The 15519-nt window shown below is 55.7% G+C and overlaps 7 protein-coding genes across 7 annotated transcripts; 5 read left to right on the top strand and 2 right to left on the bottom strand.

Moving 5' to 3' along the window:
* Positions 1 to 56: 56 nt before the first annotated feature.
* On the top strand, positions 57 to 459 carry BGZ61DRAFT_471663 (uncharacterized protein; the record flags this gene model as incomplete). Its single annotated transcript, XM_046248248.1, has 2 exons — positions 57 to 247; positions 342 to 459. 2 exons carry the CDS (start codon positions 57 to 59, stop codon positions 457 to 459), a joined length of 309 nt encoding a protein of 102 aa, XP_046113117.1.
* Positions 460 to 1305: 846 nt separating this feature from the next.
* Positions 1306 to 2123, top strand: BGZ61DRAFT_30488 (uncharacterized protein). The gene has a single exon (XM_046238725.1). It carries the CDS (start codon positions 1405 to 1407, stop codon positions 1933 to 1935), a length of 531 nt encoding a protein of 176 aa, XP_046113116.1. The 5' UTR covers positions 1306 to 1404; the 3' UTR covers positions 1936 to 2123.
* Positions 2124 to 5318: 3195 nt separating this feature from the next.
* Positions 5319 to 7692, top strand: BGZ61DRAFT_338810 (putative phosphatase regulatory subunit-domain-containing protein; the record flags this gene model as incomplete). The annotated part of the gene is made up of 2 exons (XM_046239165.1): positions 5319 to 7142; positions 7276 to 7692. 2 exons carry the CDS (start codon positions 5319 to 5321, stop codon positions 7690 to 7692), a joined length of 2241 nt encoding a protein of 746 aa, XP_046113115.1.
* An 884-nt stretch (positions 7693 to 8576) lies between these two features.
* Positions 8577 to 10492, bottom strand: BGZ61DRAFT_583261 (fungal trichothecene efflux pump; the record flags this gene model as incomplete). Its single annotated transcript, XM_046256313.1, has 4 exons — positions 8577 to 9832; positions 9880 to 10127; positions 10187 to 10258; positions 10308 to 10492. The coding sequence occupies 4 exons, from the start codon at positions 10490 to 10492 to the stop codon at positions 8577 to 8579; spliced, it is 1761 nt and encodes a 586-aa protein (XP_046113114.1).
* A 646-nt stretch (positions 10493 to 11138) lies between these two features.
* Positions 11139 to 12900, top strand: BGZ61DRAFT_489259 (luciferin 4-monooxygenase; the record flags this gene model as incomplete). Its single annotated transcript, XM_046250192.1, has 2 exons — positions 11139 to 11372; positions 11734 to 12900. The coding sequence occupies 2 exons, from the start codon at positions 11139 to 11141 to the stop codon at positions 12898 to 12900; spliced, it is 1401 nt and encodes a 466-aa protein (XP_046113113.1).
* Positions 12901 to 13023: 123 nt separating this feature from the next.
* On the bottom strand, positions 13024 to 13857 carry BGZ61DRAFT_526308 (uncharacterized protein; the record flags this gene model as incomplete). Its single annotated transcript, XM_046252929.1, has 3 exons — positions 13024 to 13541; positions 13597 to 13714; positions 13771 to 13857. 3 exons carry the CDS (start codon positions 13855 to 13857, stop codon positions 13024 to 13026), a joined length of 723 nt encoding a protein of 240 aa, XP_046113112.1.
* A 367-nt stretch (positions 13858 to 14224) lies between these two features.
* Positions 14225 to 15452, top strand: BGZ61DRAFT_544710 (uncharacterized protein; the record flags this gene model as incomplete). Its single annotated transcript, XM_046255277.1, has 3 exons — positions 14225 to 14928; positions 14975 to 15087; positions 15137 to 15452. The coding sequence occupies exons 1-3, from the start codon at positions 14236 to 14238 to the stop codon at positions 15450 to 15452; spliced, it is 1122 nt and encodes a 373-aa protein (XP_046113111.1). The 5' UTR covers positions 14225 to 14235.
* Between the last annotated feature and the right edge of the window lie 67 nt (positions 15453 to 15519).

Raw genomic sequence — 15519 nt, 5'->3', positions numbered from 1 at the left:
TGCAAGGGGTCAGACGCCCACCATCACTGCGTATCATTGTATCATCATCGTCCATGATGGCCAGCTGTGACAGGAGGAGTGGTGTCGCATTAGACGCAGGGAACTTGGTTGGGGAAGCTCTGGCGTGCGTAGCGCGAGGGGAGCAGTGCAGAAGTGCGGAAGTGCACAAGTTCAAAGGTGCAGACCGACAGGGGCCCCATGGAGGCGACGGGGCGATGGCAACTGCGTCGACGAGTGGCATCTCGCCGTGAGTCTCTGTGAAGCATCGCCGTCCAACATCCCTCCATCAGATCATGATACATTGCATTGCCGCGACGCAGCGGTGCACTCCGATGTACAAGGTTGCGGCTTGGCGCGCATAGGAAGGCAGCCGAGCTGGAGTCGCCTCGAGCCCACAGTCCACCAGAACCAGCCAAGGCTACCACGGGACAGTGCGCACCACAGTACGCGCATCCATGACAGTGCAGCGAGTGCCGAGGAGATCCTTGGACGGCGTTCCATGGGCCGCAAAGCTCATGATTTTTAGTCTTTCTGTCGCCTTGGGGCTTGGGGTGGCGTTTGTTGTTGGGGCTTTTCTTTTCCCTCATGCCCTAGTGCCGCTACTGGACGCTGATGGACGGTATGACTGGATAGAATGACTGGATTGAATGACTGGCCTGGATGGGGTGACTGGCCTAGATTGAGTGACTGGACTGGATCGAGTGACTGGACTGGATCGAGTGACTGCTTCGCTGACTTTGGTGCCCGGCGGGAGGGCGCTTAATATCTACTAAGAACGGGGTTCATTCCTCTTCGGCTACCAGCTGTGTACGAATAAACTGTAAGGGGGAGGTTGAAATTTTTAGTTGCCGTAGGTCGGCCGCCAAGGTATAGGGCGAGAAAAAAAATAAGTTGCCCCACCAGTTGTCCCAAGGCCTTGGTGCTTGGTGTTGAGCACAAAGAAAGAAGAAAACCCAGATCGTGGGATGGCCTGAGAGTGCGCCAGGACCACTCGCCAGGACTACCTACTACTGGCCCGTGCACTGTTTCTTATCTCCTTTACCGGCAAGGGGACGCCATCCCATGCAGGCATGGCGCAGATGTGCATCGGGTGCATCGTGCTGCATGCTGTTCCCACTGTGCCCACTGTGCCCCAATTGCTGCAGGCTTAGAAAGCGCACTAGGAGGAAAAAACTCGTTCCCCTTAGAAAGAAAGCCCTCCACCATGACAGGGCCTTAGTAAGGGGCATTGTTGATGATATGATGATTTGATGATTCGACTTTGATCCGCTGGATGCGCTCGAAATGTTTCCCGTTGCCGAGAGCACCGGTTCTATCCGATCATGCCGAACAGGATACGACACGACAAGACATTTGTCGAGTTGAAATATGGAGACGAGATGATGGACGGTGCTGGATCCGACGATGAGATCCAGAAACGGTTCACCAGCATTCCTCCCCCGCAGATTTGTGTTTCGGATCCATAAGTCAGCAAGTCAGCTAGCTCATAGTTCAGCTAGTTGCCGTGGGACGGCATATTTTTGCATTCGCCGTGTGGTGTTTATTTGTGTGTTTTGGGCGTGTCCATCTGTGCTCACCGTCATCTTGCCAGAGTGCCAGTCAGTCGCGCAAAGAGAGAGAGTCCAACAGTCAACAGTCAACAGTCGACAGTCGGAACAACAAAGTTCAGTGGCTTGTGGCTTGGCACTTGGCTGTGTGGCGGCCTGGGGGGGGCTCAAGCGACAAGCAGCGGGTTTAGCTCAGGAGAGAGAGAGCCCAGTGCGAGCGGCCCAGTGCGGGCGGCCCCAGCTTGCCAGCTTGAGCGAGAGCCAAGTTTGGGTCCATCCAAAAGGCCCACGGGGGGCTTGGGTTCGCTTCCTGTCAGATAGGGATCCGCCACGGGCGTTGAGATCGCAGGTCCCGGAGAGAACTCAGCGACAGGTCCAGCGGGCCTAGAAGAAGCAGGTCACCGCAGAGGCAGGGCATCGTCGAAGCAGGGCAGCTTCCAGCAGGCCCACCATCACCCACCGACCGGAACCGTTGCAGGCCAGTCGCAGGGGACGAAACAACTGAAAACGAGCTCCTCCCCCGGTCGCGGCCTGGGGTGCCTCATCCGGAAACTGGGCCTGGCAGGCATCTTCTGAGACAGCCCGTGGGCAAGACACGGGCAAGACATTCGCATCTGCTCGCTTCAACGGTGAGATTTCAAGGTCCGGGTTCGGCCCCGGCCTGGGGCTTGCTGCCAGGGCTTCCAGGGCTTGGGGAGGGTTCTGCCTCTCCAATCTCCAATCCCTTGACCAATCCCTTGGCCGGCCGTGGTGAGACATGGAAGAATGAGCGCGTGGTTTCTACGACGACTACGTCATAGGCCTCTGCGAGTGACGGCCACGAGCGCCGCCCGTCAGTCGACTTGCATGAGCGAGCTGCAAGAGGCTGAGTGCCATGCGTACAATCAGCAGGCAATTAAACGGTACGCAGTACGTGCAGTAGTTAGGCAGGTGATGATATGCGCCGATGATGATGATATCGTTGCTTCTCGCTTGCTAAGACTCGGTTCCCGGTGCTTGGAAGTCTGGGCGAGCTAAGAAGATGAACTGATGAACTGATACTGACGGAGCCCACAGGCCACGGGCCAAGGCGTTTCCACCCCCACGGAGCACATATATCAAGTACTATGTAGCACGTTAGTCTGCATCGGATCGACTGGATTGCTGGGCACCTCTTTGTCAGTGCCCTTCGGTGGCCATGTTCGGGGGGCTAGACACAAAAACTACCAGGCGCTTGCGGGGATAGGGGCCTTTGTCGTGGCGTCTGATCTCCGACTACGACCAGTGTTCGTCGGTGTTTAGTAGGGGGGGGAGAGGCTCCCAAGGCGTAAGTTCCAGCCAGCTACGAGTCGGTGTCGGTGAGTGGCGGCCGGCCGGACAACCTGACAAGAGTTCCATCCGCATATCCCTTATTCCACGGGGAGGTGAGAGGTAGTAGATGCCTTCGTAGGTACGGGATGCCATTCAGCGCTGTGACGGCGGTGGGATTGGCCCTGGACTCGGCGCACCCGGAACCAACGGGCCCCGGACTGGCCGCACTGTGCGCGCTCGCCCCACCGCGCTCGCTCGCTCACTGCACTGAGGGCGAAGACTTGACTTCTCCGGCCTCAACCCTCAACCCAGATGGCTTGTTCCATCCCAAACGCACGCCAAGCCCTGCACGCACATCCCAACACCACCGCAATCCACACACACTCGCAGCCTCCACCCAACATGCCCACCATGCCTATCCTGCATGTACGACGAATGCGCCTAAGAAAAGCTCGGGCCCGGCGCCACTCGTTCTGGCGCTCGCTCGCCGAGTCTCAGTGGCTCGCCGCCCGCGGGAGGGAAGGGAAAGAAAAAAAAAAAACACCACCACTCGATGATCTGACATGCTTTCGCTCACGTCTGGGATGTTTGGGATGTCTAGGATGCGCCGTGGCTCAGACAAACCTGGGTCCGTCCTGGAACAACCCTCGCCATGACGACCGCAACCAACCTTTTTTTACCTTCTTACTCCTCCGACTCCTCCTCCATCTTTGAATTGACTCCTCCACTTGCTCTCTCTGTTCCCCGTCTTCATCCGCCTTCTCTTTGTCTGCCGCCGCCTCCGCCGACGTCGTGTCCGTTTTCGACGCCCAACGTCATCGTCCAAACCCTCACTCGGTCGTTTCTTTTGTTATACATCGCATCTTTAATTTGCCCATCGTCTCTCTCTAATTGTGTCCCCTTTGTATTCCACTTCGTTTTCAACTCACCTTGCACCCTGGTCGCCATTGTTCAAGGGCCCCCCCTGTTCGCCAGTGCTCCCCAGCTATACGGGAGTAAGATACACACAATAATCCCTACCCTCACACTCACACACACATCTCCATCCCTCCATTGACCAGATTTACACCAATACGTACTGTACATGCACACACTTCGTTCGCTCGCTCGCTCGCACACACCTTGATACCGACTGTACCTCAAAACCGGTACCTCCATCCTTCAACTCACCCTCACCGCACTCTCTCGAGGCAATCGAGACGCCCCCCCTAGCCTCAATCCCTCCATCCCACTCACACAACTCGCACCAGCCCTGCAACTGGCTGGTTCTGGGTGTCTGCCTTCATCGCCAAAAAGGCAAGCCCCATACCTCTTGGTTCGTCGCCATCCTCCGACTCCCCCCCGACAATCGCCATCGCTCCACCGGGCGTCCTTAGCCATCGCACCCCTACCAGGCTACCAAACCCTCCAAACCCGCCAAACCATCCATCCCACCCATCCCGGACGCCTAGACGCTCCTAGACGATCCTGGACGGCCCATGCCCACGCCTCCACCTCTGCGCACCAAGCCCACGCCTACGCGGCTCACAACCTTGTCCTGTTAGTCGATGCCGCCCAGCCCGGCCGAGCCTTCCAGCGAGTCTTTCAGCCCTCGAGCAAGCCCTCAAAACCACCTGCCCCCCGCTATCGCCATCGCTTGAGCCTGTCTCTCTGCCTCCCTCAGCCTCTACCAGCTTCTGCTGTCAAGATTCTTGACTAGACTGCTTGACTGCCTGACTGACTGTCCCATCAGTATCAGCATCAGCAGCTTCTCTCCTCACGACTATTCCACCATCCCACCCCTGGACTCTCTCCCCTTAAGTCCTTGACGACTTCGCCCTCCCTGTCGCCCTCTCCGTCGCCTTCCCCGTCGCGACGCCAACATTTTCATCTCGAGGCAATCCCGCTTCGCCACCGGACCAGTCATCTCCGTTTCGCCTCTTGTCTGGATCTCCAGCATCACTTGAACCGTGCCCCTTCACGGTCAATTCCTCAATTCCTCCATTCCTCCTTCCCTCCTTCCGTTGCGCTGCGATCGCGCTTCACGGCCTGCTCTGTTGCTGGAATATTGCCTGAGCATCCCCGTGTCGCCTGTTTGTTGCCGCCTCATCACCCCCTTGGGACTCATGTAAGTCAATTTACAGCCGCAGAAGAAAGAAAGAAACCATCACGCAACCGCAACGTCATTCCTCCTTCCCGTCGGATCCCTGCACTTGGAAACACCGTTTCTCTTCCTCCCAGTCGTTGATCGAACAATTGTCCTTCCACGAGTCAGGATACTGACCAGCGCCTTCCGCTCTCACAGACCTAATCTCGACAACGAAACATCGCTCCGTCGCCCTTCCTCTCTTGTGCTTTTCCGATAAACTAGCATCATCGACTTCGCATCCTTGTCCTGTTCGAGGCCCTTCACCTCTCCCTTCACCTTCGTGTGGATCGGCTTGTAGGCAAAGCCTGCGCGTATCCCTTTTCTTTCCCCTCCAAACCCGTCCTGCTTCGGTAATGCCTTACACACCTCCTTCACATCGATCTCCAGCTTCCTCAGCATCGACTTCACCTAATGTGAGCCGACGTTCATCACTTCAAACAGGGACTCGACCCTCCCTTCCCCGATCTGCCTCGTATCTCCTCAAGCACCGTCGAACACCCTCAGCATCAGCAGTCAGCGATGGATCGACCGGCACCCTAACCCCCCAAGGCACGTCGGAGGATCTGAAGAGCATGGTGTCCAACCTGTCTTCAGCGGTGCGGCAGTCACCACCCCCCGTCACCGACGACCGCACAATGCCCATGGGTGCCATCATTTCCCCACCCGACTCGGCCTCGTCTGGTAGCGACGATGAGGGAACTCTCAAGATACGAGGGAGGAAGCTCGAGAAGCTGAGAGACGCAGCCAGCCAGATCCCCCAACAAAGGACACCATCTCCCGAGCGCAACCACGCCGATCGCTCCGACTCTGCCAACCGAAATGGCGTCCACTTCAGCTTCAGCACAAGTGCGCTGGGCGACCTGGGCAAGCCTGGCCGAAGGATGGGCCATGTTCGTTCGGCCACTGAGCCTCATGCTCAAGTTGCCAAGTCGGCCGACAACTCGTTGACGGCCTCTGACGAGGAGTCGGACGATGACTTGCGCAAGAAGCCGCAAATGGTGCGAAAGAAGTCGGGTGAGTTGGTACGACCCGCTCTGCGGCCACCGTCCCGCCGGCGTCCTTCTAGCATGCCCGGCACTCCCATCTTCTCCAAGGCTGTTCACTTCGACTCTCACTTGGAACATGTTCGTCACTTCCTCCAGGTTGATCGTCCCCTTGCTGTCAGTGCTGGATCGTCACCAGTCGAGAACTACGATAGCGACACCGAGTATCCATTCCCTTCAGAAGATAAAACAAGATCCCCTCCTTTTGAGTGGGAGATTCTCACTTCCAACTTCCCCCAGGATAGCCCCGCACGCAAAGCTCTCCCGGTTCGCCTTGAGAAGGTGTGGTTGTCCGCCGACCAAAAGACCCTCCATGGCTCCATTGCCATCAGCAATCTGGCCTTCCAGAAGGCAGTCACCTGCCGATTCACTCTCGACTACTGGAAGACCACATCAGAGGTTGCTGCCGAATTTGGCCACGAGATTCGTCCTCGTGAAACCCCCCTTGGCCATGACCGGTTCACCTTCTCCATCAAGCTGGCCGACACAGCCAACTTGGAGTCGAAGACGTTGTTCTTCTGCATTCGCTATGCTGTCAATGGGCGAGAGTACTGGGACAACAATGACTCTCGCAACTTCCAAGTCGACTTCCGCAAGAAGCACCTTGCCCAGAACGGGAAGAACAACTTCCAGGGCGCCTCGGGCCGATCGCACAATGGCCTGCCGCGGAGTAACCGACGCGGCGCCAACGTGCCCCGACCCAAGTCGATGCCCAGCTTTGGCGAATTTGAGAATGATGCCAAGTTCCTCGATCAACCCATCCACGAGTACTTGGGGGAGTCTGCATCTGGGTCCACTGGTCTTCGCTTGAAGACCAAGTCCACCAGCAACCTCGCCAGCGACAACATGTCTAACGGATTGGGATCCCCTAGTGGATTGGCTTTTGCGAACCGATACGACTTTGGTGCATCTCTCAACGCCGCCGTCAAGGCTGCCAAAGACACCGTCAACAAGGACAAGGACGGGCTTTACATGAAGGCCAACGTCCGCAGTGCTAAGCCCGCTCCTCCGGTCCCTTCCGCCCCGCTTCCTTTGGCGACTCCTTCTACTCAGAAGGCCCCGAGCCCGAGTGCGGCTTCGACTCCCACCCTACCAAGCTCATCGTACGAAGAGCTTGTTAACAAGTACTGCTTTGTACGTACCCCCGGCGCACCACCCGACACATGCCATGGTCGAAAAGGATCTTCCTCTTCCCTAGCCTATTAGGGTGGTCGCCATACAAGAGTCCTGGATAAGAGTTGGTTACTGACAGTTATTGGGCATATAGTTTGGTTCAAAGCAGTCGAGTCCCACCCTCAGGGATGGCACGATGAACAGTGGGCGATTCGATGGGACTTCTGGAGACCATGCCGGCCGAGCGACGAGAAGCCTGACCACATCCCCCCAGATCTACCAGCATGCTGGCTCAGCGACTCACCACACCCTCCAACTTGGCAGCTCCGGTTCCGTCTTCCGACCTATCACCTATAACCCCTCATCGATTGTTTTACCAACTAGGGATATTACCCTGGTAAAGGCGGCGAGCAACCCTTCGACGCCGAGAACTTCTGCCGCCGCCGCCGCAGCGGCAACTTCTTTCACCACATTTGATGGCACACCCCCAAGCGACACTTCGTATCCGCTATCGATGGATCGATTTCCTTGGGCGGGAGATGCCCACGCAGCCACAGCCATCAGAGGATAGAATTTGGGCGATGACTGTGGACTGAGCTACGCATCTTGAGCCCCCATGGTAATTGTTGCCTGGGGTAGATTCATTCACCAGCGGTAGCCTGGTACTTTGCGATTCAACTCCTCATTTTCACGCATGGCAGGGGGTTCCCTGCCTGTCAACTGTACTTGCTCCGGCCTGTTTGATTCGAGATTGTCATCGTCTGATCGAGCATTGAAATGTTCTGTTTTAGTTTTTGCTTCCAATGGTTTGGCGTTCAGGGCATTTGGGCCTTTTGCAACTTGGGTTCGCGAGTGGGCATTCGCGCGTGGAGTTTAAGGAAGCCTGGTTTTGTTCTTCTGCTTTTTTCCTATCCTCTCCTTAAGTGTTTTAATTATCATTGCCTTTTGGCCATCGTCATGTTGGCCGCTCACCGTTGACCGGGCTGAGGAAGGCTGGAAGGAATGTGGGCTCGCGGACGGGAAAAGTGGACACGACAACTGCTCGGGAACAATCTCCAATGGCTCAAGGTCAGGCAAAACAGGTCTCACGCGTCAACGTCTCGATACGTTTCTGTGCTGGCAAGATTTGCCGACTGCATCGGCGCAAAAGAGGGGGTCAGGATGGGTCAAAAAGTGACATTCCTCCTGGGACACACAGGATGGGGGATTGCGCTCAGACGGGGATATAGGTTATACAATGGAATCCAGAATGCAATTAATGCATGACTAAAAATTGTCGTTTGCATGCTGAATATGTGACTGGCTGACGTGAAATGATGTCCAAAGTGTTCGTCTCGCCTGAACTGGAACAGGGTGGACTACGAGCCAGGACTGGTTTGTACCTAGTTTGGGATTATTCTCAGTCTTCAGATTGTCACCTGAGATATATTCTAGTCATTAAGCACTGGAATGTATCTATCTAATGACACTTTCGTCACTCCCTTTAGCTATCTCAAATTTCTCAGTCTCTAACTTGGCAGCAACCGCATTAGACCGTTGCGATCTGTCGATCGACTTCACGCTCAACGCCGCAGCAATAGCCACACACCCAAACGCAATGGCCACTAGATATACGATACGGTAGGACTTGGAGTTGGATACCAAGACCGCATGCTGCACTGCTGCTATCGTGGAGTTGGTGATTCCTTCGATGGCACTGTACGCTGCAGGCGTGTTTGCCTTTGCCGCCGCGACGAGGGACTCGATGGATCCGCCATAGTTGGTGTTTTCGGCGGCGGCGCGGACTTGGCCCGGGAGCAGCTTGGCGAACTCGCTTGTCTGGATGGACGTGTAGATTGCGGTTGCCACGGCACCGCCGATGAGGCGAAAGGTGCTGATGAGACCGACGCCAATGCCGATGTCAGTCTGGTCAGCCAGGTGTAATGACACCATGCCAAACGAGAGCGGCGACGGGGGGAGGTTGACCGACGACACGGCGATGACTGTGCCGATGGCCTGGGCCTTGTCAGCGAGCCCTACGGACGCCAAGGAACCGATCAGCGACGTCTGGATGACAATGCAGCCGACGAGTTGCCATTTCTCGTGCTGGAGCCACGGCATCAAGCTGACACAGTACCAGCCCGCGATGATGGTGCCAAACGACACCATGTTGGCGTATACGCCGCGGATAATCGGCTTGTCCGCAGGAACCCACAGCAGGCCGGACTGGCGCGGCCAAATCACATTGAGGCTGTAGTACAGCATTCCGGCGACGAAGCAGACGACCAGGAAGGCTGTGAATCGGCGCCACTCTCGGAACAGATGCGGTGGGAGGATGGGATATGGTAGCGGCGCGTACACCTCCCAGAAACCCAGCGCGATGAAGCAGACGCAGGCAACAACAAGAGGCGCGATGATCCACGCGCTGTTCCAGGGGTGGATTCCGTTGCCCCAGTTCAGAGCCAGCAGTAGGAGCAGACACCCGCCGGCGAAGAGGATGAGGCCGACGTAGTCAATCTCCTTGACCAGCTGCCACTTCGTCTTGTGGTCGTCCTTGTGCTTGGTCTCAAACGTCGGCGGGTGGTAGAAGAAGTACAGCATCACGGCCGTCACCACCTCCCAGGCGAAGCACCACCAGTAGCACGCCCTCCAGCCGATCTTGGTGTAGGCGATGAAGACGTAGCCGATCAGCGGCGAGAAGGAGCTGAAGTGGTTGGCGAGGATCATGATACCTGGACAGTTTAGCGACACTCTTTTCGTCGGTAGTGATCCGACGTACCCAGCGTTTGGAAGCGATACTTGTTCGGCACCAGCTCTTGCGCGCAGGCGAAGCACATCTCTTGGAAGCCGCCGCCAATGCCAAAGATGATGCCGCTGACGATCATCTGGGTGATGGATTGTCCCGTGGCGCCGACGAGGGCCCCTACGGCGGCGGAGATGGCGCCGAACATGAGGAACCATCGGCGGCCGGCTATGTCTGATAGTCTGCCGCCTACACTGACGATGATGGCGGCTCCGAGGTTCCATCTGTCTTGGGTTAGATATCGGAGATTGCCTTGCAAGGACGGCGTAATGTGAGGACTCACGTAATTGCAATCCACGGGTATCGTGCATCTGGCCCAAGGTCGGCGTCAATATACGTTAGGACTGCTGCTGGCCTGAAGGAGAATGAGTAGGGTTGCTGCCACGTACGAGTTACAGACTTACATGACCAACGTAAACAAGTACGACTCGTACATGAAGATGAGAGAGAGCACGGCTAATTTGGTCTTGAGCGTCACTTCGCCTTCGCTTTCCGAGTCCATGATGGGCGACTTCTCCGGGTCGGCTGGGATCGTGTCATGGTGCTCGACTTTGTGAGAGAAGTCTTGCTTGTCTGGATCGCTCGCCATGGTTGACTACCTAGAGCTGAGGATGCGAGCAGAGATTGTAGGAGCGGAGTGATGATCCAGTCGTTTGATGCAACGAAGCAAATAGGCCGAATTTTATTGACGTGCGCAAACCGGTCGCAAGCTGCCTGCTGCCAAATTCTCACCACCGACAACCCCTGGCTGACTCTTACCGGCATGATCCCGGAATCTCAAGGCCCGGGGTTCGCGGGAGTGGAGTTGACGGAGACGGCACCGGATCCGCGGATCTCTGGAACTCGTTACCCCAGATGCGGGGTGCGTGACAAGGATCTAGGCACATTGCAAGACTTTGTATTGCGGGGATGGATGGATCTGAGGGTCATGGGGAGCTAGTGAATCATTAGGGCCGCTGGGATTGTCTGCGTTCATGATGCTCGTCATGGTTGCGTTCTGATTTTGAATCAGTGGGACGGATGGGACGGAAGCACGGCAAAGTCTTGAGAGTTGTTGGGCTGGTAGTCTTGACGAAGGTAGAGGCTATTGCCGCTTTCTTGAAGTCGATGCAACTGCATAACTAAGTATGGGGGGTTGATTGGCATAGAACTTTGACATCTGAGATCTTGCATGCTGTATCGCCAACCCAGCAAGTCAATTGCCTTCAGGTCCATCCAAGGGTCCAACCGTTACAATGGCAAGTCAACGAATCTACGACTCCCCGTACCCCAAACCCGATGTCCCAACCAACCAAAGCATATCGCAATTTCTCCTCCAGAGTAACCCAGACGACGCGCACCCAGACCAAGTCATCCTGGCCGATTTCGACAACCCCAAGCGAGAACTCACCTACGGCGCACTCCGGCGCAATGCCGCTCGAGACGCTGCGATCCTGCGAGACGTCCACGGACTAAACGAGGGCGACGTGGTGTGCATATATGCGTACAACTCTGTTGACTGGGCTTCATTGGCGCATGCGGTCATGTGGGCTGGTGGGTGCTTCTGGTACGTCGTGATCGGATAAGTTGGCGTCTTTGGCTTACACTGGGAACAGCGGCATCAACCCTTTGGCTACGAGCTTTGAGCTGGTTCACTACTTCGAGGTAGCCAGCCCGAAGATTATAGCAGTTGACAGCAATCTGGTGCAAAATGTGGTGGAGGCAATCAAGCAGCTCAAATTGACTCCTAAGATCATGGTCATTGATGACACGGCGAACGCCCCGGCGCATAGCCACCTCATGGTAAGTCTACGATACGCCCTGTTAATTCACGAGCTGAAATGAGTAAAGTATCCCCGTGATTTCGATCGAGAAAATGCGTTACAGATCGAGCCTTTGGACCTCTCCCTGAGAGACAATAGAAAGCAACCAGCAGGCATGTGCTTCAGCTCTGGCACATCGGGCAAACCCAAAGGCGTGGTCTTCTCTCACCATAACCTCATCGCCCAACTGCTTTCCCTTCGAGCAACCAACCCGTTTCTACACAACGGCCACATGCGCGAGGTTTTCTTTCCGTCGTTCTCGCACGTGTACGGCATTGTATCCGCGGTGCTTCTGCCGGCGTGGGTCGGCTCGTACGTGCAGGCGATGAAGAAGTTCAACTACTCCGGATATCTCGAAAGATGCGCCGAAATACGAGCGACTGTGCTAAGGCTTGTTCCTGCTGTGGCCGTGAGGATGGTCAAAGATGCAGGGGTTAAGCGGTTGGACTTTAGCTGCGTCCAGGCGGCCATGTGCTCTGGTGCACCGTTGTCAGACGATGTCGTCGAGCACCTGCGACGCCTACTCGCACCAAATGCAGGAGTTCTAAATGGCTTTGGCATGAGCGAGTGCACTGTTACGCTGCTGAGAGAAACGCGAAGAGACAAAGGTGCCAGTGTTGGACGCCCTGCCGCCGGAGTGTCCATCCGGGTCGTGGATGACAACTACGAGGATGTCCGGCCCGGGACAGACGGGGAGTGCCTGATTAAAGGCCCGACGGTCTTTATGGAATACAAGGGAAACAATTTAGAGACGCGAGAGGTGAAAAGAGATGGATGGCTCCGATCTGGAGACGTTGTGCGTGTGGATGAGGATGGGTTCTTCTATCTCACCGGCCGGAAGAAGGAGCTCATCAAGTTCAAAGGGAACCAAATCGCCCCCGCAGAACTGGAGGCAGTTTTGTTATTACACCCACACGTCGTTGATGCGGGCGTGTGTGGGGTGAAGGATAAACAACTCGACACCGAGATTGCTGTGGGCTTCGTGACACTTGCAGCGGAGGTTTCGACGGAGAAGCATGCAGAAGTGCTGGAGGAGGTACGCGAGTTTGTAAATAGTAGGGTTGCTCCGTATAAGACATTTAGGGAGAGTCTGTTCCGTATGGAAGCGCTCCCTAAGAACGCATCGGGGAAGTTGCTGCGGCGACACTTGGTGGCGAAGGCGACGGAGTTACGCAGCAGACGCCAGAAGCTATAGAGAAGAGATTAAAATGACCTGATATCTATATAAGATTGTAGATTTAGAATCCTATTATGTTGATGAAATTGCCCAGGACAGTCAGTGATCCAGGCTTGCGTCTAAGAACTGACGATAGGGTGGTCAGTCTATTATCAGCCTCTCTTCATTGATAACATCCTGCGCCTTTGGCATCTCGTTCTTCAAAGTTACTTCACAAATTTCGCAAACCCTCAATGTGATGTCGTATGCTGCCTTGAGCTGACCTTCCGTCCCCCCATTCCTAATGGTGCCTCTCATGTGCCAGGCGACCTCAGCGGCCACATCCATCGGCACCAGCGTGGCGATGTTCAGCTGCGAAGTAGTGATGGCATCCAGAATCGACGTGTCGGACTGGTAGTAGCCGTAAATGTACGTAACAACGAGAGTTCGAAGGTCCGGCCAGTACTTGTCCATTGTGCCCAGGAATGGGTCCAGGTCGGCGCGGAAGATGTTGCGCATGTATTCGAGTCCTCTTTCATCCGTATCCGTAGGAACCGTAATGGTGTTTCTAATTGATGATGTTTCGTTGGACTCCGGAGAGGGAATGGCTTTGACAAGTGCTCTGAAGGCGTTGATGACGCGGGGGATGCCGTAGATGATGCCGGTTTTCAGAAGTCCTTCTGCGTAGTGTCAGTAAAGTTTCACGAAAACACGACCTTGGGCTGGATATTGGACCTTTGATCCTCTTTAAAACATGCCTGTGGTACTGGTGGTTTTCCTGGCGTGTGCTGATTGCTTGCGTGAAGACATCAGCGACATAGCAGCCCTTGTTGCTGGCTGCGAATGAACAAGCCTATAAACCAAAGTAAGCATGCGAAAACAGAGACTATGTGTAGCTTGGGAGCATACTGCGATGCAATACCAAGTGTCTTCCAGGTCCGTCCCCATGGACTGATTGTGCAGGGAGGCAATGTAGTGCTTCGCTGTTTGATCCATCCGTGTTTGGGGCGCCTCTGGCAGTGTAGGGCACCAGGGAATTGTTGATGTCGGATAGAGAGTAACTCAGACTTCCAAAATGCCAAATGTCAACGAATTCCTTGGCATATTTCCCTTTGAGTGTTGGACATGATCATCCCATCCATCCCATCTCTCATGGCGGCGCCACCCAACACATACCCCTCCAAGGCCGCCTGTAACCACCCCCATCAGCCCCTGTAAGCTACCCCCAGAAACGAGTCAGTGGTCCCCATATTAACCCCGCGTTTCCATTTCCACGGGGCGTTGTTATGTCTCCAGGCCACTGTCCTCCCTGTCTTAACTGCCCCTCTACTCCACTGGAATGACAGCCTATGGATCACCAACTCCGTCATCATCATGGCCCCATCGACGACCAGCACAATCGATCATGGCGATGATTCATCTCCAGGTCCAGAGTATGCCCACGCTTCGTCCCTCCCGTTGTCACAATCGCTGCGCGAGCAGGAGCTGCAGCGCAAACGTGCCAGGGACCGCAAGTCCCAGCAGGCCATGCGTGATCGGAACAAGTGGGCAATCCAGACGCTGAGTGATCAGGTTGCCTGCCTTACGAGTGCTCTCGATGAACGGAACCGTGCCATGAGCCTCTTGGAAACGAAGATGGGGTACCTGGAGAGCGAGAACTCCCAGCTACGGACCCAGAATGCGGCTTTGCAGCTTAGTCTCATGGGCCGTGATGGTCTGGGTGAGGAAACTGGCCACAGCCCTGGTGTTGTTAGCAATGCTAGCAGCATTGGGCCAGCTCTATGGGAGTTGCACCCCAAAAACACTCCGCCGAGTTGCCTCGCGGACCAGATTCTCCAGGGATTTGTCGATGGCATCAGGACCGAAGGTGTTTTGGTGCCGTCGTCTCCTGGAGAAAGGGCTGCGAGGTTCCCATTGCGGCCGAACTTGTGCAGTCTCCTCGACAAGAGCCACCACTCAGAAGACGACATTAGCAACGTCGTGGCTGACGTGCTGAGAACCTATTGTGAGATTGAAGGTCTACCCAAGCAGGTGGCCGTGTTCTACGTCATGGGGGCTTTACTCAAGGTAGGATTGCATTCTCAGGACCCTTTGGACCGTAACTTAGACGCAGCAGTGGATGGTGCTTCTCGATAAGCAAAGCTGGGACCTCATGCCCGACTGGCTGCGACCCGTTCCCAGCCAACTCACGACGCCCCATTCAGCGTGGATAGATCGTATTCCATGGTGAGTCCGCTAATGACTCGTCTTCTTGCATTGATTGACAGTCAATCAGGCCCCGAGCGCGAGAGTATCTTATCAGTCACCCGGAGATCACACTCGACGACTTTGCTGCCCCCTACAGCTCGGGCTTCAAGCTAAACTGGCCTTACGACCCAGCTTCGGTTCTTTTGGCCGCGTCTGTCAACGGCAACGGCACCGCAGAAATAGCCATTAACCCCGTCTACGAGGAGCACATGCGTCAAATCAGGAACTGGACGGTGGGAGAGGCGTTTCGCAACCGATTCCCGGACCTGTCGCACCTAATCGACCTCGACTCGGGCCAGGCCTCCGTTTCCTCCCCGGTTGGCCCACCCCAACACTCTCCATGAGGACTCGACCGCTCCCAATCCTCGGAATACTGGAATTGTCACACAATCACGAGTACAGGTGCTGCAT

Source organism: Ilyonectria robusta (assembly GCF_021365365.1).
Source record: "Ilyonectria robusta strain PMI_751 chromosome Unknown BGZ61scaffold_1, whole genome shotgun sequence".
Lineage (NCBI taxonomy): Eukaryota > Fungi > Ascomycota > Sordariomycetes > Hypocreales > Nectriaceae > Ilyonectria > Ilyonectria robusta.
The sequence above is the reverse complement of the archived record's forward strand: the minus strand, read 5'-3'. Positions and strand labels throughout refer to the sequence as shown.